This window comes from Heterodontus francisci, chromosome 35 (assembly GCF_036365525.1).
Source record: "Heterodontus francisci isolate sHetFra1 chromosome 35, sHetFra1.hap1, whole genome shotgun sequence".
NCBI classification, from domain to species: Eukaryota; Metazoa; Chordata; class Chondrichthyes; order Heterodontiformes; family Heterodontidae; genus Heterodontus; species Heterodontus francisci.
This window is the reverse complement of record NC_090405.1, coordinates 43,336,181-43,359,571: the sequence shown is the minus strand read 5'-3', so window position 1 is coordinate 43,359,571 and position 23,391 is coordinate 43,336,181. Positions and strand designations below refer to the sequence as shown.

Sequence of the window (23,391 nt, the reverse complement as noted above, 5' to 3'; positions counted from 1 at the left end):
CAATGTGTCAGGTTCACAAACAATTGGAAGCTTTTACTACTATTAATATCATGTACTCAAAGAAAGTTGGCAAACACACACTCAGGACTAAGATTGACACTGGAGCTAGTGCTAATATTCTACCAGTCCAAATCCTGAAGGATATGTACCGGGGGTCATTGGAAATTAATGATACAACCGACAACTGCAAAGTCATCTGCATACAATGGGTCACCCATACCTTGCTATGGCAAGTTGGCATGGAAACCGCAAATATTTTACTTGATAGACACAAGCGGAACAGCAGTGGCAGGACTACCAGTATGTAAGGACCTCAACATCGTGACTATTCATGAGATTACCAAGATACCCATTACAGCAGAAGAGACCAAGGATTGAGTCAGTCCAGGACTTAGAACAAACGTACCCAGACAAGTTCGGCGCCATAGGAAGTTTCAAAGGCAATGCCATACTGCATCTCAGAGAGGATGCAATTCCATCGATTGACCCTCCCAGAAAGTGCAGTATACACATACAAGAAAAGCTTAAGCACTAATTGGATGACATGGAACGCAATGGCATCATCTGTCATGTGCGTCATCACATAGACTGGTGCAGTTCAATTACTTGCATACTGAATGAGGATGGAGCAATCAGGATATGTCTAGATCCAAGGCGTCTAAATCTTTCCCTAAAGAGATGCCCTCACAAGATTCCAACACGAGATGAATTGAATCCCAAGTTTACAGGAACCAAATTCTTCTCTAAATTGGATGCTAAACATGAATATTGGTCTGTAAAGCTAGCTAAGGAATCTCAGGAAGTCAGCACCTTCAGCACACCATTTGGACGATATTGCTTCCAGAGACTACCCTTTGGCTTATCTGTCAGTCAAGATCTGTTTCAGCAGCATATGGACAGAACTATAGAAAATGTGTCTGGATATATATGCAATGCCGATGATGTTACAGTAATGGGCAAAACCATAGAAGAGCATGATCAAAATCTTCATTCACTGATGGCAGTAGCTCATCATGAAGGTCTCGTTTTTAACAGCAAGAAGTGCCAGGTGAATGTAAGTCAGATCAATTTCTTTGGTTCTGTCTATTCAGGTTGCAGAATCTGCCCTGACCCAGACAAAGTGGAAGATGTAAGGCATATGCCTACACCACAAGACAAGGAAGATCTACAGAGATGTCCTGGATTTTTCAACTTCTTGGCACCATGCATTAAAAAAATTATTCTGACAAAGCATCATCACTGAGAGAGCTCTTAAAAAAAGAATTACCATATGTATCGCAGGAGGACCATCAGCAAGTGTTTCAGTCTCTCAAACAAGCATTGTCAGCAGAAACCTGTACCCTGTTGTACTATGAATGAAGGAAGAAGATAATCTTGAAAGTCAACGCCTCACAGAAAGGGCTAGGAGTGTGCATCCTGCAGGATGGCAAACCGATTGCATTCGGATCCAAAAGTTTATCCTCAGCACAATCCAATTACTCAAAATGGAGTGTGAAGCACTTGCTCTGGTGTTTGGGATCAGCAGGTTCCATACAAAGAACAAAGAACAGTACAGCACAGGAACAGGCCATTTGGCCCTCCAAGCCTGCGCCGATCTTGATGCCTGCCTAAACTAACACCTTCTGCACTTCCGGGGCCCATATCCCTCTATTCCCTTCCTATTCATGTATTTGTCAAGATGTCTCTTAAACGTCGCTATCGTATCTGCTTCCACCACCTCCCCTGGCAGCATGTTCCAGGCACTCACCACCTTCTGTGTAAAAAACTCCTCTCACACATCCCCTCTAAACTTTGCCCTGCGCACCTTAAACCTATGTCCCCTAGTAACTGACTCTTCCACCCTGGGAAAAAGCTTCTGACTGATCAGTCAGCAGTTCATGGTGGAAACCGACCACAAACCACTGGAGATGATCTGGCGCAAACCACTGACAAGCACACCACCTCAAATACAATGACTTTTAGTGAAAGTACAGGGGTACAACTTCGACGTCTGCTACAAAGCAGGTACCAAAATGGTCACCTCAGATATGCTGATTGCCAAATCGAACAAGAATGAAGAAATCCCACTGGATCTACAAGTAGACAGCCTGGACATTGAAGTGAAAGATGTGCTCAAAATCCATTTATTGCATTTTGGTCAGTACAAATGTGACCAACAACAATCAGAAACAGCCAATGACCCAAACTGAAGGCACTGTGGACAGTCATCATAGAAGGTTGGCTTGATACAATATAAGAGGTGCCAGAAACCCTCAGATGTTTTTGGCCTTACAGAGATGAACTCGCTCTCTCGAGATGCGTCTCCTTCAAAGGAAAACAAGTGATTTTCCCCAAAACTCTCCAACAGGACATCTTGTCACAACTTCACCAAGGCTGTATGGGCATAGAGCGAATGAGACAACCGGAACGAGACACTGTTTATTGGCCAGGGATCAACAGTGACATTGAAAGGTTAGTGAGGATGTGAGAGACATGCCAGAGCCACCAGCCACAACAATGTAAAGAACCTCTACACCCTCATGAGATTCCATCAGTCCCTTGGTCCAAAATCACCGCTGATCTATTTTCTGTGAATGGAGAAGACTTTATCTTAGTTACCAATTATTTCTCCAAATTTCCATTTGTCAGACAGGTAAAAGACACTTCACGCATGGTTGTCGCAGACACACTGAGTGCCATATTCAGTCTGTTTGGTGCATGTGAAGAAGTTATTTTTAACAATGGGCCACAGTATACGGGCAGATCTTTCAGGCATGTGTGCACCAAATGGGGCGTAAACCATGTGACATCCTCACCACATTACCCTAGATCTAAAGGTCTTGCCGAGTGAATGGTTCACACAGTTAAATCACTTATCCTGAGTGTAGGACAATGAAACAAGAAGGTTACACCTCACAGCTACACCTATGGATTTGGGCTTACTGTCATTTGCAGAGATTGTGTTTGGCAGACAAGTGAGAACGATTCTCTGAGATGTAGGAGACACTGCTCGAAAAACAAGGGAGAATGAAGATGGTGCATGAATGCCCTGCAGGGGCAGAACTACCTCACTACATGTAGGACAAAAGGTCAGGGTTAAACACCCCACAATAAGAACATGGTTGCCTGCAGAGGTATCCAAAGTATGCAGTGAGCCTAGGTCTTACGAGGTTACAACATCTAATGGAGCAGTGTTGAGGAGGAGCTGAAGCCAATTAAAAGAAGTGTGTAATTCTCCAGTTGAGCACAGCAGACTCGAAAGAACACACTCCGACAATGAGGATGTGACAGAACAACAGGACAACAACCAACACATAGACAACATGTCTGCAAACCAAGAACAGCCAAGGATGAAATCCACACCCCCAGAAAGTTAAACCATAATAAGATGTGGACAAATTGTCAAACCACCGAAACGATGTATGGGCTCTTAAGCATCTGCACTCATAAATGTCACAATCCCCATCATTATACTTGTAAATTCTATAATCTCTATTCCTGTATAACTAATTTTGATATTGTCCAATTTTATGTGTTTATACAAGACTTATCTTTGGAAAGAAAGGGGTTGTTGTATAATCGCTTTAAGAGTGATGTCCCATTAAGAACTCATTATGAGAATGAGTTAAGTACCAGGATATGGTCATGTAACTAGAAGCCATAGTCACTCTGCACTGTAAAACCCTGGACAAAGGTTCTGTATATAGTTTGCTCTGTATTGTATGTACTAGTTTAGCTGTTAATAAACCTTCTCAAGATCTTCAAGGAACTGAATCCACATACATCATTGTGTTGCTTAAGATAACACAAAGAAACTCTTGACTATTTTCAAGACTGAAATCAATATACCAGTAAATATAGCACAACCTCCTATAAATACATCACACCCCCTCTAAATATATCACATTCCCCTCGAAATACAGCACAACCCCCTGTGAGTACATCAGAACCCTCTAAATACAGCACACTCCCCGCCCCCCAGCACTATAAATACAGCAATATAGCACAATCCCCTGTAAATATATCACAACACAGCATAGTCCCCTGAAAATACAACTTCTGCTGTGCAAAACGTATAGCACAACTGAACCATCAATCAGGTGAACCGTCAAGTAAATCTCAGAATTGCAAAATAAAATTGTAAAATAACAGAGGACAGGAAAAAAGCATGAGTTTGTTTTAAGTACTGAAGGCATTAATTAGACACTGTGATTTCACCTGGAAGTATTGGAGATCTTATGTACAGAAATTGTCAATCTGATGCAAACTGATCCTGTAATAATGAGAGATTTGTAAGTATGCAGTGTCAGTCAAGGAAGCTCATGCGTAAGGGATTCCCCTGGGTTTAGCTTTCATCGACTGATCTTTATTCATAAAGCTATAGAACATATTTTGCTGCACTCAAACTAAAGAGTCCAAGGAAATGGCATTATGCTTTCCAGATGACTGAAAATACTTTAGTATTTTCTTTCCTTAACTTATTCATCAGAAGTCAGTTCTGATGAATGGCCCTATTCATAGCATTGTTAACCTTTCCACCCCTCTTAGATATTGGTATAGCTGCTGTGTATTTTCAAAATTTCTTTTCATATTTCAAAGTCCTAGAATTTGCAGTTTGCTTTCTTTCTTATCTCCACTTATAAATCCATATGTGGGTTAGTATTAATACAGTGATCCAGATAGAAGACTCAAATAACAAAAATACCAATAGATGCAATTCACAAGTTTACGTATAAAATAATAGAAGCAAAATCCAAAAATGAACTTGACACCAACAAAAATCAGACGACATAAGCATACATCAGTGCAAAAGGCTTAAAGGGGGCAGAATTCTTAAAATGTATACAGGAGACCTTTTTGAGCCAGTATGTAGAAAGTCCGACAAAAGAAGGGGCAGTACTGGACCTAATCCTAGGGAATGAAGCTGGTCAACTGGTAGAAGTGTCAGAGGGGGAGCATTTTGGGGATAGTCACCATAACTCTGTAAGATTTAAGGTAGTTATTGAAAAGGACAAAGATGGGCCAGAAATAAAGGTACTGAATTAGGGGAAGGCAGATTTCAATATGATAAAGCAGAATCTGGCCAAAGTGGATTGGGAGCAGCTACTTGTAGGGACGTCTACATCCCATCAGTGGGAGTCATTCAAAGAGGAAATTGGGAGAGTTCAGAGCCAACATGTACCCATTACGCTGAAGGGTATTTATTTATTTAGAGATACAGCACTGAAACAGGCCCTTCAGCCCACTGAGTCTGTGCTGACCAACAACCACCCATTTATACTAATCCTATGTTGATCCCATATTCCCGTCCACATCCCCACAATTCTCCTACCACCTACCTATACTAGGGGCAATTTACAATGGCCAATTTACCTATCAACCTGCAAGTCTTTGGCAGTGGGAGGAAACTGGAGTATCCAGCAAAAACCCACACAGACACAGGGAGAACTTGCAAACCCCACACAGGCAGTACCCAGAACTGAACCTGGGTCACTGGAGCTGTGATGCTAACAACTGCGCCACTGTACCGCCCTAGGACTAACTGGCCCAGGGAACCCTGGATGTCAAGGGATATAGAGGATTGGATCAGGAAAAAAAAGGAGGCTTACGGCAGATCCCAAGCGCTGAAAACAGTGAAGGCACTAGAGGAGTAGAGAAAGTGTAGGGTGGCACTTAAAAAAGTAATTAGGAGAGCAAAGAGGGGACATGAAAAAACACTGGCGGGCAAGATAAAGGAAAATCCTAAGGCGTTTTATAAGTATATTAAGGGTAAGAGGATAAACAGGGAAAGAGTGAGGCCAATTAGGGACCAACGTGGCAATCTTTGTGTGGAGCTAGAGGACATAGGTGAGATTTTAAATGATTACTTTTCATCGGTGTTCGCTATGGAGAAGGACGATGTAGGTGTAGACATCAGGGAGAGGGATTGTGATATACTTGAACATATTAGCATTGAAAGGGAGGACGTATTAGCTGTTTTAGCGTGCTTAAAAGTGGATAAATCCCCAGACCCAGATGAGAGGTCTCCCAGGCTGTAATGTGAGGCAAGGGAGGAGATAGCAGGGGCTTTGACACAAATTTTCAAATCCTCTCTGGCCACAGCAGAGGTACCAAACGACTGGAGGGCCACGAATGTGGTACTATTATTCAAGAAGGATAGCAAGGATAAACCAGGTAATTACAGGCCGGTGAGTCTAACATCAGTGGTTGGGAAACTATTGGAAAAAATTCTGAGGGACAGGATTAATCTCCACTTGGAGAGGCAGGGATTAATCAGGAATAGTCAGCATGGCTTTGTCAGGGGGAGATCGTGTCTAACTAACTTGATTGAATTTTTTGAGGAGGTGATTAGATGTGTCGATGAGCGTAAAGCAGTAGATACAGTCTACATGGATTTCAATAAGGCTTTTGATAAGGTCCCGCATGGGAGATTGGTTAAGAAGGTAAGAGCCCATGGGATCCAGGGCAATCTGGCAAATTGGATCCAAAATTGGCTTAGTAGCAGGAGGCAGAGGGTGATGGACGAGGGTTGTTTTTGCAATTGGAAGCCTGTGACCAGTGGTGTACCACAGGGATCGGTGCTGGGACCCTTGCTGTTTGTAGTGTACATTAATAATTTAGACGTGAATATAGGAGGTATGATCAGTAAGTTCGCAGATGACAGGAAAATTGGTGGTGTCGTAAATAGTGAGGAGGAAAGCATTAGATTAGAGAGAGATATTGATGGGCTGGTAAGATGGGCGGAGCAGTGGCAAATGGAATTTAATCCTGAAAAGTGTGAGGTGATGCATTTTGGGAGGACTAACAAGGCAAGGGAATATACAATGAATGGTAGGACCCTGGGAAGTACAGAGGGTCAGAGGGACATTGGTGTACTTGTCCATAGATCACTGAAGGCAGCAGCACAGGTAGATAAGGTGGTTAGGAAAGCATATGGGATACTTGCCTTTATTAGCTGAGGCATAGAATATAAGAGCAGGGAGGTTATGATGGTGCTGTACAAAAAGCTAGTTAGGCCACAGCTGGAGTACTGTGTACAGTTCTGGTCACCACACTATAGGAAGAATGTGATTGCACTGGAGAGGGTGCAGAGGAGATTCACCAGGATGTTGCCTGGGCTGGAGCATTTCAGCTATGAAGAGAGACTGAAAAGACTAGGGTTGTTTTCCTTGGAGCAGAGAAGGCTGAGGGGGGACATGATTGAGGTGTACAAGATTATGAGGGGCATTGATAGGGATAGATAGGAAGAAACTTTTTCCCTTAGCGGAGGGGTCAATAACCAGGGGGCATAGATTTAGGGAAAGGGGTAGGAGGTTTTGGGGGGGATTTGAGGAAATTTTTTTTCACCCAGCATGTGGTTGGAATCTGGAACGCACTGCCTGAAGAGGTGGTGGAGGCAGCAACCCTCACAACATTTAAGAAGTATTTAGATGAGCACTTGAAACGCTATAGCATACAAGGCTATGGGCCAAGTGCAGGAATATGGGATTAAAATAGTTGGGTGCTGGATGGCCGTCACAGACACGATGGGCCGAAGGGCCTGTTTCTGTGCTGTATAACTCTATGACTCTATCATGAGCTGGCAATTACAGAATGAAAGCAGACAACCTAGAGAGGGGCAATTGGTAACATTTTTTAAAAAGTCATATGCAGGGCCTTTCATGACCTCAGGATGTCCCAAAGGATTTTACAGCCACTGAAGTACTTTAGATGTGTATTCACTGTCGTAATGTAGGAAATGCTGGAGTCAATTTGCACGCAGAAAGCTCCCACAAGGAACCCGACAATCCTTTTTATTGGCAGCACCCATTTTGTAATCTGTTCATTTTACCTTCTCAACTGGCTCAAGGCTGTGCCACACTTATTTACACTGTTCTCTGTTTCTCACCAAGTGTTGAAAGCTGTCATTACTGCTTAGAGACAAGTGCAGTTTTCTGTGCAACTGACAAGTCAGTTGGGACTCTTGCATGCTGCTGCTGTTTTTTGTTTACTGGTGCTGTTTGACATTAGCATGCCCCAAACAAAAATTGGACAGTTGCTTGGGCAGGCGGGGTGGGGCAGGGGGTGGCGGATGGAGAGGGAGAGGGATGGGGGACGGTGTGCTGACTCCCACTTTCAGTGTGAATGCTAAAGCTTAAGTTACATACTCTTAAATCGGACAAAAATAAATATTCCACTGCGGGGCTACGTGAATCGAGCCGGGGAATGGGACTCACAGCATAGCTCCGTGGAGAGCCGGCACAGACTCGCTGGGCCAAATGGCCTCTTTCTGTGTCATAAATGGCTCTATGGCATTATGTCAATGGGGCGAATTTTACCGGGCCCCTGACGTCAGGGGTCATGGCTGGGGTGGTTCAGAAGATACCCCCATTGTGGGCCTCAGTGCCGGGAAGGCCCTGCCCCATATTATCGGCGGCAGCGGGGCCTCATGGTGCACACCGCCCCTCCTCCTGCTCCCGGCCGCTCAGCCGCATCACAATTTACATATGTTAATATAATATAATTAATGAACTAATCACTTACCTGCTGCTGCTGGCCGTACGGCTGCGGTATTCCGGTCAGTTGCCGGAAATCCCAAGCCTTCGGATTTCCATTTGGAAATCCGAGCCGGAACAGTGATTGGGAGGGGGGAGCTGGTAAGCTTTCTGGGTGGGAGGGTGGGGGAGCGGGGAAAACTATTGCGATTGGTGGATGGGAAGGTGGGAAGGGGTTGAAGGTGAAAGGTTATAAACTTTGGTGGGGGGAGGAGGTCAGGATCGCAAGATAAGTTTTTTTGGGGGGAGAGGGCAATTAATAAATTGTTTAGTCATTGCAGTGATGGGAGAGGGGATTGACGCTCTTATTACATTTTTCACTGTAATTTTGTAGGTGCTGTAACTTTAAAAGTTTAAATTAAACTGAAGTGTTGGCAGCCCTTTAAAAATGGCACTGACGCCTATGCAGTGATGCTGGACACCGTTGCTGGGGACAGAGTTCCCACACCCTCCCGCGTCACCGGGGGGGGGGTTGGGGGGGGGTTTGGTGATGTGGGGGGCAGTCGCCCTGGCCATGTACATGTGCTGCTGCGCTAAATATCATGGCGGCTCCGCAGAGTAAATCTTGCACGTGTGCGCTGCTGTTGATTGGCGGCGAACAGGAGAAATTCAGTCCTATGACTCCAGTTCTCGTTAATAGAATATTTTAAATTGCAATTTCTAAATGAATATTTTGAAGCATTTCTTTTCCGTTTTGCAACATAGCCATATATTTAAAATTATGCTTCAAGCAAGAAAAAGTGTTTAGATGTTGTAATTTTGCTGAAAATCATATATTTCTGATGGAAAAGGGGTTTTCTGCTTTCATTGGATGGATAAAGCATATTTGATTTTTTTTTTAAATGGCTTAAGTTTTTGTGTTAGGATCTCTTTGTCCTGTGACTGCATGCCAACTTCACATTGTATAGTTTGCAGCTAGAGATCACATTTTACTTAATTGAAAATGTTACTTACCTCCCTCCTGAGGTGATGCGAATGTAGTCTTCTCTTCCAGCAGCTGTCAAGACCCACTGAAAGTTGGAAGTTGTGAAAAGCACTCAAATGATACTCATTTGTAAGACTATTAATGAGTGGCTTGCTAGAATATGTATTTGCGAAGAATAATCATCAGTAGGTCTACATTTAAAAAGAGACGGTAATTCAGTGATCTCATGGTTTAAAGTCTTTGCTCGTCTTTGCCCAGAGTGTGAATAGGATCTGTGGGTGATATCTCTTGCTGCGTTCACCATTATTCTGAAGAAGTGGCTGAAAAGAGGTGCAAAGACCTCTGACATTTTTGTTCTGCTTGTTCATAGAATGTGTAAGTTTGGTTATTGTGCTTAATCATTATGACTTTTCTCTTCTGTATGTTATTTCACCCATAAGTAAATCTTAACAGGTGGCCTGGGTGCATTGCTCCCTTGGAGCTTATTTTGTATTCTGAGGGGTTGGGAACATTTGGTGAGCATGCCATGTGTTCTCCTGTGAGTGATATACCACGATTAGGGGGTTTGTAGAAGCTAATTGCTAACTGGATATTCTGATCCTTACCCGGCAGTTTGTAAAGACCCAGCTTTCAATTCATGAGAATTGGTCTGCTTCTGAAAACTATAGTCTGACTTTAAAGCACAACGAAAGGACTAGGCCCAAATTGTAAATGCGCTCCATTCAGTTGATCTGCACCCTCTCTTCATCACTAAAACTGCTGTCAAAAGGGAGAAATGTAGTCCCTAACTGAAGAGAAAATTATGTCTAAATATCTGAATTTCATTTGCATTTGTCTTGGTGTAGCATTACTGTATGTACTTCATATAACTGCAGTATGGTAGCACAGCAGTTACATTACTGGACTAATAATGCAGAAACCTGGAGTAATAATCTGGTGACATGAGTTCCAATTCTACTTTGGCAGCTGCAGAATTAAATAGACAATTAATTAAATAAATCTGGAATAATAAGACTAGCACCACTAATGGTGACCATGAAGCTACTGGATTGTTATAAAAAACGATCAGGTTCACTCGTGTCCTTTAGGAAATGAAATCTGCCAAACTTAACTGGTCTGGCCTATATTTAATTCCAAACCAACAGCAATGTCATTGATGCTTAACTGCCTAATGGCATAGCAAGCCACTCAGCTGTACTCAAGAAGGTGACTGATCACCAGCTTCTCAAGGGCAATTAAGGATGGGCAATAAATGCCATTGCCAGTGATGCCCATATCCCATGAATGAATATAAGTTTGTATACGGCATATAATAATAGTATCCAATATGAAATAAATTGAATAACACATGGTGGTCAGAACTACAAGACTAAAATTAATTGCTGTTATTCTCATAAGGTAAGGAATTCCTAGAAAGAATACAAGACTGAATGACGATCTCATAACTCACTATCAGCCCATCTATATTCCTATGTACTGTTGACTAGTAGAGCATAAAATATTGTTATTCGCTATATTGAATAAACATTTTTATGCATCTCAAGATCATTGCTAAAATATAACTTGGAAAAAAAGAGATAAATAGGGAATGAGGAAAAGAGATCAGACATGAAGTTGAAAAATGGAGATACTTAAAGACAACACGGAAGCATTTAGAATAGGTAGAATACAGTAAATTATTTAGATAAAGAGTGGAGTTAAAATAAAGACTGTTTGAGGGAAGACAAGATGAGGCAAAGTGAATTATCGGAACAAAGAATAACTAGGTGTCGACAAATAAATTGATCATATTTATATTTCACGTCATATTTTGTGTTGATATTAGTATATAGTTAGTATTACATGGATACACCTATTTTAACATTTGAGTCTATTTGACCTTGTAAGATTAATATTTCTTTCAGTATCAGAATACATAAAATAAGAAAGATGCCTCATCCAGAGAGACTGAATTTACCTGTAAGCAATTTAAGAGTTAACACTAAACAGCTACAATTTCTATTTTCTTCAGATTAAACAGAATGGCCGTTCCATGGGTTTACAATTCTTTTGTATTCTGTAATGTTATTATCTTAAGAAATAAAAATTGGTCGAAAGTAAATTTAAAGGTCACACTGCAGCTTAATTCTTGTTCATTTTTTCTGCAAGAACCATAATGGGGAGTTTACAAAACATCAGTATTTAGAACAAACATAGGGATTTATTCTCCTTGGTATGCAAAGCCAAAAGAAAAAAAAAAAGAAAAAGTAAAAAAAAATGCATACACTAAGAGAAAAATAGTATCGCACAATTGATAAAGTAATTGTATTACAATAAAATAATATATGTCCCCACAGATTGCTTTATTGACATTAATGTCCATCAGCGTTCACATTAAGGTTTCCACTCTAAACAAATGAATTATGTAGCAGTTAAAGTCAACTCATTAGTTGCAAATAAAATATTAATTGTCATATAGTTGAATTTTATAAACATGAGGTCGTACAACCTGGGCATCCATTCCTATGGGTGTAAGTTAGAAAGGTTTAGAAGGGAATTCTTAGCAGCTTCAGCAGAGTCACAGGATGCAAGTGTGCTCCCTCTGTCCTGCACTTCTCACAATGGCACAGTTAAGTGGGAAACTGCAGGTTGATTCACTGATAACTGTTTCTCCCATTAAGTTGTACTATTGTGAAAGATGGAGAGAAAGACCTCCTCAATGAGAAAAAAAGAAGATTCTCAGTTGGAAAAGCTAGGACAAGGGGGCATACTCTAAACATTCGGAGTGAAATTAGGAAAGACATTGACACGCAAAGGGTGATAGAAGTTTGGAACTCTCTTCCGCAAATGGCAATTAATGCTAGAACAATTATTAGATTTAATACCTTTGGTTAACAAAAATCTATCAATTTCAGTATTAAGGGATATGGGGCAAAGGCAGGTATATGGAGTTAGGTCACAGATCAGCCATGGTCGCACTGCATGGCGAAATATGCTCCAAGGGCTAAATGGCTGAGTCCCGTTACTATGTTCCTATTTGTAAATACGTCCTGAGAGTTAGAATAAAATCCTGGCAACAACAGCTCCCATCTCAAGGTGCTGTCTGGCAGTGAAGGAAAGTTTTGCAGGTAGAATAGAACACACATGAAATAATTTGAGCACTGCAGGAGAACTTACTGATCAGGGAGTTGTTATGTGAGTTCCTGTCTGCAGAGGGGTCAGCTGCCACATGTATGCAGAAGCCATCCAGCTCTAGCTCACCACCATCTCGCACAACCCTCCACTGGCTCTGTGTTGTCAGTGTGCTTATCTGACATCCAGTCGGGCGTGAGCTGCAATTTACTCCTACTAAACAATGGGAAGGATGAGGCCATTGTCGTCATCTCCCTGCCACAAACTCAGTTCCATCGCCACCCATTCCATCACCCTCCCTGGCCACTGTCTCAAGTTAAACGAGTCCATTCAGAACCTTGGCATCCTACTCGATCCTGAGCTGAACATGTGATCCCATATTCTCTCCGTCACAAAGTGGCCCACTTTCCACCTCTGTAACGTTAGCCTCTTATGCCCATCTACTGCTTAAGCCCTTATCTATGACTTTGTCAACTCCACATGCCTATTCCAAAACTCTCCTGATCAGCCTTCCATCCTTCCCTTTCTATACACTTCAGCTGATCTAAAACTCTATTGCCCCCATGCAAAAAATCAACAGGTATTTATGTCAACCTCATGACATAAACTGGGACAGATAGCTAGAAAGGCTTGGCATTGCCCCTACGATGAGGGCAAGAGAACCAAACTGGCCAGCCCTAGAGATCACTGGCAGAACTCTCACCATAGCTCACCTGCTGACCATCTCAGTACGGGAATACCGTATATACACGTGTAAAAGTCGACCCATGACTTTAGGCCAAAAAATCTTGAATTATTCCTATATCTCGTGTAAAAGTCAACCCTAACTTTCAAAGCGCAGACAGAACATTCTCATCACACACTGGTACAAATACCTGCTCGTTCAGCAAGGGCCCCCACATTTGTTCAATACGGTGCCATGGGAGAACAACAAATGCACAGCGCAGTTTAAACTAAAAGTCAAGAAATGCTGGAACCACTCAGCAGGTCTGGCAGCATCTGTGAAAAGAGAAGCAGAGTTAACGTTTCGGGTCAGTGACCCTTCATCGGAACTGACAAATATTAGAAAAGTCACAGGTTATAAGCAAGTGAGGTGGGGATGGGGCAAGAGATAACAAAGGAGGTCTAGATTGGACCAGGCCACATCGCTGACCAAAAGGTCACGGAGCAAAAGCAAATGCTTTGTCTTTCAACACATCTGTACTAATGCTTTGTCTTTCAACACAATCTGTACTAATGCTTTGTCTTTCAACACACATTAACATATTGTTTGCCTTTGCTCCGTGACCTTTTGGTCAGCTATGTGGCCTGGTCCAATCTAGACCTCCTTTGTTATCTCTTGCCCCACCCCCACCTCACTTGCTTATAACCTGTGACTTTTCTAATATTTGTCAGTTCCGAAGAAGGGTCACTGACCCGAAATGTTAACTCTGCTTCTCTTTTCACAGATGCTGCCAGACCTGCTGAGTGGTTCCAGCATTTCTTGTTTTTATTTCAGATTTCCAGCATCTGCAGTATTTTGCTTTTATTAAACTAAAAGTCGTTGTGTGTGCAGAGAAGGCAAATAATTGTGCGGCAGAAAGAGAATTCAAAGATCAGAGAAGAATGTCAGAGATTGGAGAAAGCTTTCCACACAGCTCTTGAAGATGTCAAAGAATAACAGTGCCAACAGGGGAAAGTCAAGCAAGTGGCTGCAATTAGATGGTAAAGTTACAGAATGTGTCAGTGAACATTACCAAAATAGATACATAGCATCCCGCACATCCATCTGACTCTATGCTCTGTCTCCTTGGTGGCTATTATTTTGTTAATATAGTTAAAAATATGACTCGTGTAGAAGTCGAACCCCCCTCCCCCAAAATTTTGCCTCAAAAATTGGTCTCAAAAATTTGAATTTTGCATGAGTGTATAAGGTAACCAAGAGAGGGAGAATAAAATAACAAAGGGATGGTTTTTACTGGTATGGGAAACAATGTCCAAACCACACTTATAAAATCCAATCATAATTTTAATAGTTCCTTTAATGTAGTTATTGGCACCGTGGACTTTCACTGATCTAATAACATGCTCTGGCTGGGGAAGTGACGTCTCTGCTAGCTATTCAGAAATACAATCTAAGAGCTACTAATATACAAACACCATCCATCTAACTTCCCACATCAACAAAAATATCTGTTAGATAAGGTATCAATCATGGTGTGTTACTTGTTCAGTGTCACAAGTTATACTCAAAGATCCTCATTCTCAGTTGCCTTACTGCCACATATTATAGTCTACAAATGGACTAAAGCAGCATCATAATGCATCTGTTCCAATAACTTTACAGTTCTAATAAATGATATTTCTCCCAGTCAGCACTGTTACTGCTGGGGATTTGAAATGAACAAGAAGAATAAACTTATGTTGTTTGTAACAGTTGCACAGAATGACCCTGTGTTGACCTCTGTATTCTAAAACAGACACCAGAGGTTGCTGAACTATCAGTTTGAAACACAGAGGGCACCTTTGAGTAGATGAAATGAGATGGGTATATCGACGTAAGACAACATGTGGGATTGTATCCCTCTATTATGTACAAGTACAGATTCCCTCTATGTACAGAAGCAACATGGATTCCTCATGATAACAGCTGATACATTTATACCTGGATCAGCAGGAAGTGGGCTCATTCCTAGGATTTCCCATGAGTGAGTTCCCAATTTCGAGCATAATATTGGGGAGCAAGGTTCACCCTGGAACATTCCTCCAAGCCTGCTACCAGCCAGTTTCAAAGCAGCAGTGGCAGAAGCTCTGACGTCTGCCTATTTTCCCTCACTGCCGGGGGTGGGGGAGAGGGGTTGCCCCGTGGCACAGGAAAATGTACAGTAGGAAAATCTGAGTAAAAATGCAATTTTCACACCATATAACTTTATTTTCTTAAAGTAATGTTTCAAACAAGGGAAAAGAAAATGTCAGTGGGCATGATGGTAAAAGATGCAGCAATAAGCTGAATCCGCTGCATTTTATTGTTCCCGAATAAGAATAGGTCGAACCTGTATCGACTGATTTTCTGTAAATATATGCTTTGTGTGTTATTATTCTCTAAGTATTCTAGTGATGAAAACTGGGGACAGTTATTTTTTAATATTTTAGTATGTTCATACAAAAATAGCATATTATGGAAAATACTTGATGATAAGTATATTTGAAATGCATGAATTAGTTGCACTATTGCTAAAAGACATAGGGCATTTCTACATTTGAAAATAAGGTCATGTACAGCTTCCTAAGATGCAGCTTCCAGTTGAAGTTAATATGACTTGCTGAGTCATGGGGAGCAAGATGGTCCCAGGTTTGATCCTTGGTGCGTACTGACTCAGAGTGGCAGTAGCAGTGCTATAATTGTCCCCAGTACCTCTTGGTCAACAAGGCAAAAGTTGACCAAGGGTCCCACTTCTGAGCCTTATACGGAGGGTCTGCGGATGTCAGGCGAGGACAGAATTGAACTCAGGCACCACTGTCCCCATGACTGAAACTCACCACTAAGGCATATTGTCAAAGATCATATATGTAAAATTGCCACTTGGAATGTACTATGGAGGGTGACTGGTGCCTATGGAACCCTATCCCAGCAAGGAATCAACACATTCAGGATGGGAATGAAGAGAATTGGTGATAAAATAAATAAATAAGCTGATAGACACATTATTCTTGAACTAAAGCTAGGAAAACTATCCCTCACAAGCAGTGAATATTTAATGTCCTCACTGAATAAATCTAAGGACTCCTCACTATTTTTGTTAATTGATGCTTATTACATGCTGTTCATTTTGCTCTGTAATGATCTATAGAAATATTTTAACAAGTTATTTTATTTTTAAATCAAAAATTGATATTCAACTCAGCATTGACAACATCAGTTTTACAAGCTATGGTACGAACATCCAGTACAATATTCCAAATGTAGTATCTCCACACTTACATTAACATTTTAAAACGAGCTTCTTTATGCCCTAGATGGGCTTAGGTCCCGGCCTCTGAAATCAGGATTTAAATTCATTCCTGCAATAATTTCCTGGTTGAGATCATCTTTCCACACATTCTCCTGTACTCTAATGCTTTTCCCCATCTCCTCCCAATCTCCTTGGTAGAGTTCAACCTTTATCACACCATGTAATCACATCACCACAGATTCTTATACTTGAAAATGTTGTAACTAGCTATTTTATGTTTGCTCTTTTTCGCTCATGAAACTTGTTGTTACACAGCATGCCCCCTCCAATTACCTCCACCACCCCCGTACCCTCCCCCCCCCCCCCCCCCCCCCGGACTGGTGACCCAATACCAGGCCTTTGCCAATACTGCTCTGTCTCTCACCACTAACAGCAACAGTCCAGAGTGAACCTTCTGCTTATTTTACCTTCTTTCTAATGGAAACGTATTTGACTTTCACTTGCCTCCTCAATTGTTGAGATATGGAAATTACCAAGTTGGAATCAGGAACCTCAGTCAATGTCTGTTATCTGTTATCTGTTGCCACGCCACCCTCCCATAAGAAAAAGAGAGAAATAATTTACATTTATATAGCACCTTTCACATCAGGATATCCCAAGGCCCTTTACAGTCAATTAAGTACTTTTTGAAGTGTTGGTATTGTTGAAGCCGGGCAGCCAATTTGCACACAGCAAAATCCCACAAACACCAATGAGATAATGACCAGATAATTTTTTTTTAATGTTAATTGAGGGATACATTATGGCCAGGGCAATGAGAGAATTCCCCTGCTCTTCCCCCCAAAAAACGCTATGGGATCTTTTACGTCCAGCTGAGAGGGCAGATTAGGTTTTAGTTTAACGTGCCTTCCGCAGGTCGACACCTCCGACAGTGCAGCACTCCCTCAGTACTGAAGTGTCAGCCTAGATTGTGTGCACAGGCCTTGCCTTTTTATTTCCCTTCTTAAAATGACACTGGATGCATTACCGAAGCTTTTCCATTCACATGCCCAGGATGAGTGAACCAAAACTGCCTCTCACTTACATCAATGAAACGGCGGTGCTTCCCACATACTACACCCTGCAGTTTATTAAACATGAAGAGGAGGTGATGAAATGTATCACATTCAAATTGTCTGTGACTCATTAAACCGCAGCCTAGCTTTACAATCAATGCTGCTCAGAACATTCAATGTTTAATCAGCTGGGACGAAGCGTGGTTGAAAGAATAATATATTTTTACATTGAGAGCTGTCACAACACGTTCCAAAGCTACACCCTCAACTGCTTGCACACGTTGACATCCAGCATGATTTAAACTTTGGAAAGCCATGAACTGTGTTTGTAATAACTTGAAGCGTGATCAAATTTAAGTTGTGACTTCGCAGTAAGGTAAAATATGAATAAAGCAGTGGAAACAGATTTCATTGATCGAGTTTATCCTTAACATATTTCCAGAATATATTCCTGACGTTCCCATGCTTCCAGGTATTACTGCTCATTTTTTAACTAAAGCACTAGCTATTAATTTATGCTACACAATGCGCAGTAGTTATTACTTATAACATCGATTAAGGATATCCCATGGCCGACTGTATGATACGATGAATATCTCCACAAGGGGTGTTGACTGGATAACTCATGAGTGACAAAGTCAATAATGGTTTATGGCCAGCCTCACAAAAAATACTCACGATGACATTTTCTGCTTGTAAGTGTATCATTTTAACAAGTATTTCTTTGCAGTGTAAGTAAAATCGTTGGCATTGTTTTGTATTGTTACATTATTACTATCAGGTGTCAACGGAAATGTGATGGGATTCTCGCTGTTATCTCGTCAATGAGTGTTACATGTTAAGCAAGATGTGTGTTGCACTGTGTATTTGGCACAGCCAATTTATAAACGAGAATTATGAGTTTAAAGATGAGGAAGTGAAATCGAACAGCTGATAAATGGATTAATGCTTCCATTAAAATAGCAGGCACCTTACTTTCACCTGAAAGCATTGAGTTCATGTGCGAATAAGGCACGGTATCATTTCTGGACTCTATAGAATAATGGGAGTGGTGACAAGAATGGAATCTCATCTCGGGTTCAGTTGACAGTGGTAAATTATTGCCACTTTGCTTGATCGTGCCACCTGAACACATGGACGAGATTATAATTTTGTAATCATATATATATAAAGGTGCAGATATTGCCATCATTCTTACAGGCAGTGGCTAGGTGACTTTGCGGTCGCTTGTTACAATATTCTCTTGAACGTTGGTTTATGGAGAAGATGCAAATCAAGTAAGAGCTGTGTTATAATCAGTGAAAGTTGCTGGGGTGATAATCAACAGGTAATTGCCAAGAAATAGAAGTATCTGCACTTATAAAACGACAGACAGGACTAAATATGGGCATTAAAGTTACTAACATTTATAGACATTAAGTTCTACAAAAAAGGTCAAATCACATTGTCCAGAAATCCGCAATTCCACACCCCCCCCCCCCCCCCCGCCCCCCACCCCACTCCATCCCTTTTACTTTCGAATGCTAACTTAGTATTGTTGCTGAATCGATCGGACTGGTGGTGCCTAAGTGTGCAGTGCACTCCTAGAATCCACCCGTTCCAAAGGGAATCTGCAGTGTTTGCGTTATTTTAGAAAGTGAACTCTGTCCTAATGACTTTGTTGCAGTGTTAATTGTATTCAGTTCCGAAAATGCACGTTTCCGAAGCAGTCCAGACCGAGCCCCGAGACGCAACAATTAATGATAGTTTTCAGCACCAGGGACAGCGGCCGCCCAACCAACAGAACTTAGTTGCATTGATGCAATGGAGCGAGCGACTCCCGTCCCAAGCCTTGCATTTCTGACTTTAACGCATGGACCTTTTAGCATCCTCCACCCCTTCCCATCTCAACCACTCCCCATTTCGGGTTTTCAACACATATTAGGATTAAGTGTTATCAGCACTGGAAAGCTGGCTGTTGAATGAGATTGTCCAAACTCTGACACCCCAAGGCTAGGTGCCACCTCTTCGGAATGTGTAACATTTGCTGCATCGCAGAGCCTTAATGGAATCACACCTCCCTGTTTTCTCTCAGCTCTCACCGCACAGGATTCCCTGTTATTCGCTTTTGCCATGTACGGTTACATGGGAATACCAGGATCGTGTGCGCGGAAGTAGCATAGATAGTAAATGATTAAACTGTGCCACGAGATATGGTATTAGAAATATGCATGTAGGCGCACCACAGGTCGGAAACTACATTTCTTCGTGTGTGTTAATATAGGATGTCAAGAACACTCGCAATATTGATAACTGCTGAATTCTGACATACTTCTAAGTTAGTCAAACTATCAAAACGAGCCGGCGAAAAACATAGTTGTGATTTGCCGGCAGTTTAAAAAGTGTAATTCACATTATTTGTGAGTTGAGAGAGAAGGAAAGCTATGTATATCTATGTATGTCATGTGCGGTAAATCGGTACATAATCCACTGAGCTTTTAGAACATCGGATCAGATATATTAAATCTTACTGAGCCCTTTTATATAACCTTGGACTGCTTTTCTAGTGCAGGTTTTAGGGCTTACGAAGACCGTTGTTGGAAATTGATACAATAAGACTTCTAGAATTAGATCGCCACAGTTCCACTGAGCTGTTCCAAATCAGCAGTAAACTTCCTTATTTCAAACTTTATCTCAGTCCCCTGTTCTTGTATTGGGAGAACTTATGTGGGACATGGGGGATAAATTACTTCTAAATGATATTTTGAGCGGGATGGTGTCTAACATTTTCGTTTCTTGAAATGCACAAGAGAATTTACAAGGGATTTGAGTCAATCGGGGATAATTTGCAGTGCATTGAATTGAGTGAAGAGGGAAATGGTACCTGAAGTCACTGTAAGGATGAACTATCCAAAACCCAGCCGACTTGACACGCTCCTGTTCCCTCTCCACAGCCTTTTGGCTCCCAAACATCCTCAGGGAAAACTTGTTAACTCCTGGCTGGAGCATGGCCCCAAACTGTCTTTGCATGAAGCCGGCTTGGCTCCGCAGGTCGTCGTCCAGGAAGATGTGGTCAGCGCCGTCCACCTTGAGGAAAGCCGGGTTGGGCTCCTGGTCGGATGGTGCCTGCTGTTTGCCGCCAGGCTGGCAACTGTGGTCAGAGCCCGAGCCCGAGCCCTCGCTGCCGAGGTTCGTGTCCTCGCTCGGGCTGCTGGACTCCCCTTCCACTATGAGGCGTTTCTCCTCCGCCACATCAGGGTCGTGGAGATGCCTGCTCGCAATGGAGCAAAGGCTCCCTCGGAACCGCCGGCAGTCCCCGTTTGTGCTGGTCTTCACAGCCCTGCTGACATCCGTCTCCATGATGTCGCACTCTCCAGCCTTGGTGTCTCCTGCCAGTCTTGCGACTCCCCCAGAAGGTGATGGAAGTGGTCTCATTTTAATGCTCTTTCTGCCGGTGTCCTTGTCGCCTCCGCCGCCGTCTTCTTCTTCGTCCATGATGCTAGCTTTGGCCCCAATCTGTTGGGGGAGACTGTACAGTCTCTTCCGCATCGAAGGGGGCAGCTTGTCCATTTCGGCTCGACGCGGAGCCCCAAACTTCTCCCTTTCCTCCAGCATCCAGTGTTGTGTGTGCGATGTGGGACTGTCACGGGCATCTCAGCCACGGGATCTCGATTACATGGCACATCTCACCCCGAGACACCGTGATGCACTGAGCAAATAAAATCATCTCCCCCCCCCCACCCCCTCCCATAGCACTAAAAACCTCAATGCTTCCCCTCCCTCCTTACTTTGGAGTTGAGGAGCAAGAGATCAGTGTCTAACCAAAAGGGATGCGAGTCCCGGGAGGGGAAATAACGCGTGGAATTAAAACAAAAAAAAGAACGAGAGAGGGAAAAATAATCAAGAGACATTCATGCTTTGTTTAGGAAGGGAGACACAAAGCAGGTCACCAGTGTCCTTTGCACGACTGCGCGCCCCAGCCGAGGCTGAAAGCGCTTCCACTGTCATTCGGCAGAGACTGGGTTGCAAAATAAAGGAGCAACCTTAATTGCAATCGAGGGCAGCCAACTGAACAGTTTTCATCCGGTCGCTGATAACTCAGTAAGGAAATACGATCCATTGGGTTACCATAGCAGCTACCCTTATGTACGTGGTTCTCCCCTCCTCCCCATCCACCACCTGTGTCTTAAACTGGGATTGCACGGTTCCACAGGGACGTTGTTATTCCGCAGCTTGTCAAAGCAGTTTTACAACAGCTCAGGGCGCAGCTGACAGGCTTTGGGAATCATCTCCAAACGGCCCAGTTGTTCCTAACTTGGAGCGCAACTATGGCCAATGGAGACATTTGTAAATCAATCTTCTTCGCCCTGGCCATTCCTGACGCCTCAACCTCAACTGCTAACCAGTGCTGAGCCAACAGACTTGTAATGAAGTACAAACTTTGAGAGAGAGAGAGATTCTGAGCTGAGAATCTGAAGTGCTTTCATGTTGCGTTCTAAAAAACAGAATAGCATGAAATCAGTCATAACTGGGCAATTTTATATGACAATTAAAAGGGGAGACGATTCTCCCAGAAATGTCTCAAAGCATTTCAAATGAATTGTTTTGAAATGCAGTGACTCTTACGCGGGGTGATCAGTTTCCATTTGACACACTGTAAGATCCCACAAAGAGCAATGAGCCACTTAATCTGTTTGTAGGGGGGGGGGGGGGGGGGTGGAGGGAGAAGTATTTGGGATACTGGAATCCTTAACAACCCGCTGGACCATGCAGGCAGCCCTTCAATTTAATGTTTTATCCCAAGGGCAGCACTTCTAACCAAGCAGCACTCCGCCAAGTGATGCAATGGCGTTTCAATCTAGTTTACATGCTCAAATTATGGAGCTGGGCTTGAAGGTGGCACCTTCCGTTTCAAAGGCACGATTCACAAGACCAACGAGTCACCCCTGAATAAAATACTGCAAATTATACCAGCAGAAAATTGGCTTAGCACTTTATATTTAAGTTTTTGGAACAGATTTGCCCATTGCCCGAATTGTGCTTTCTCTGTCGTATTAAACATTGTTAACACATCTTCTTACCTCTTAGGCAGTCCCTTGGGAACGAAGATGACTTTCTTCCACTCCAGGGTTGTGTGTTGATAGGGGACTGAACAGTCCAGTTCTGGATCTGCACACTCTGCCACAGGTGGGGCAGGTGGTGTTTGGTGAGGCGAGTGAATGGGATGCTCGAAATTCCGAGCGTTCCTTCCGCTGTTTGCGCTTGGTCGCTGCCTGAGCATGTCGACGTTGTTTGAACTGGCTGGCACCTTTGCAGATGCTTTTTTTAATGGTGAAGTCAACCCCTTGGAGTCAGCACTCTTTTTCTGGTTTACCTTTCCAGAGGGAGTTGTATCCACTATCTTGTTCCTTGATCTGGCCTTCTCCCGGCTGCCATGTCTCACTCAGGGCAGCGATATCAATATCGTAGCGGCAGAGTTCTTGGGCTATGATAGCAGTGCGATGTTCAGGTCTGTCACTGCTGGGGTTGTCCATGAGTCCTGTTACTCCAGGTCCTGAAGTTCATTTTGAGGGGGTGGAAGATGCCTGTGCTTGGGTTCTTTTAACGTGGGGTGACCATTGCACACCAACTACCACATGCTCTGAGAAAAACAAGGTCTTTGTCCAATGGTAGGGATGGCCGAGACCTTTGGAGAACAGGCTCCACTACATGGATGCGGACTAATGCATACACAAGGCCGGCATGTCCAGCTGCCAGCCCGAATGCCATGTGAACCTGCATCAGGGTGTTCTTGAAGGTGTAGCTGAAAGTCTGCTCCAAGGGCTCCTGTGACAAGGGCTCCCCAGGACCCCTCATGGAGAACACTCCTTGTTTGA

General features: G+C 42.8%; 1 protein-coding gene across 1 annotated transcript in view; it reads right to left on the bottom strand.

Moving 5' to 3' along the window:
* hcn4 (hyperpolarization activated cyclic nucleotide-gated potassium channel 4) overlaps nt 1-21,085 on the bottom strand; it is a 268,643-nt gene extending 247,558 nt beyond the window's left edge. Inside the window, exon 1 of the mRNA XM_068015195.1 lies at nt 20,400-21,085. Within this exon, the coding sequence (XP_067871296.1) occupies nt 20,400-21,085 (686 nt within the window). The remainder of the gene's footprint in view (nt 1-20,399) is intronic.
* Between the last annotated feature and the right edge of the window lie 2,306 nt (nt 21,086-23,391).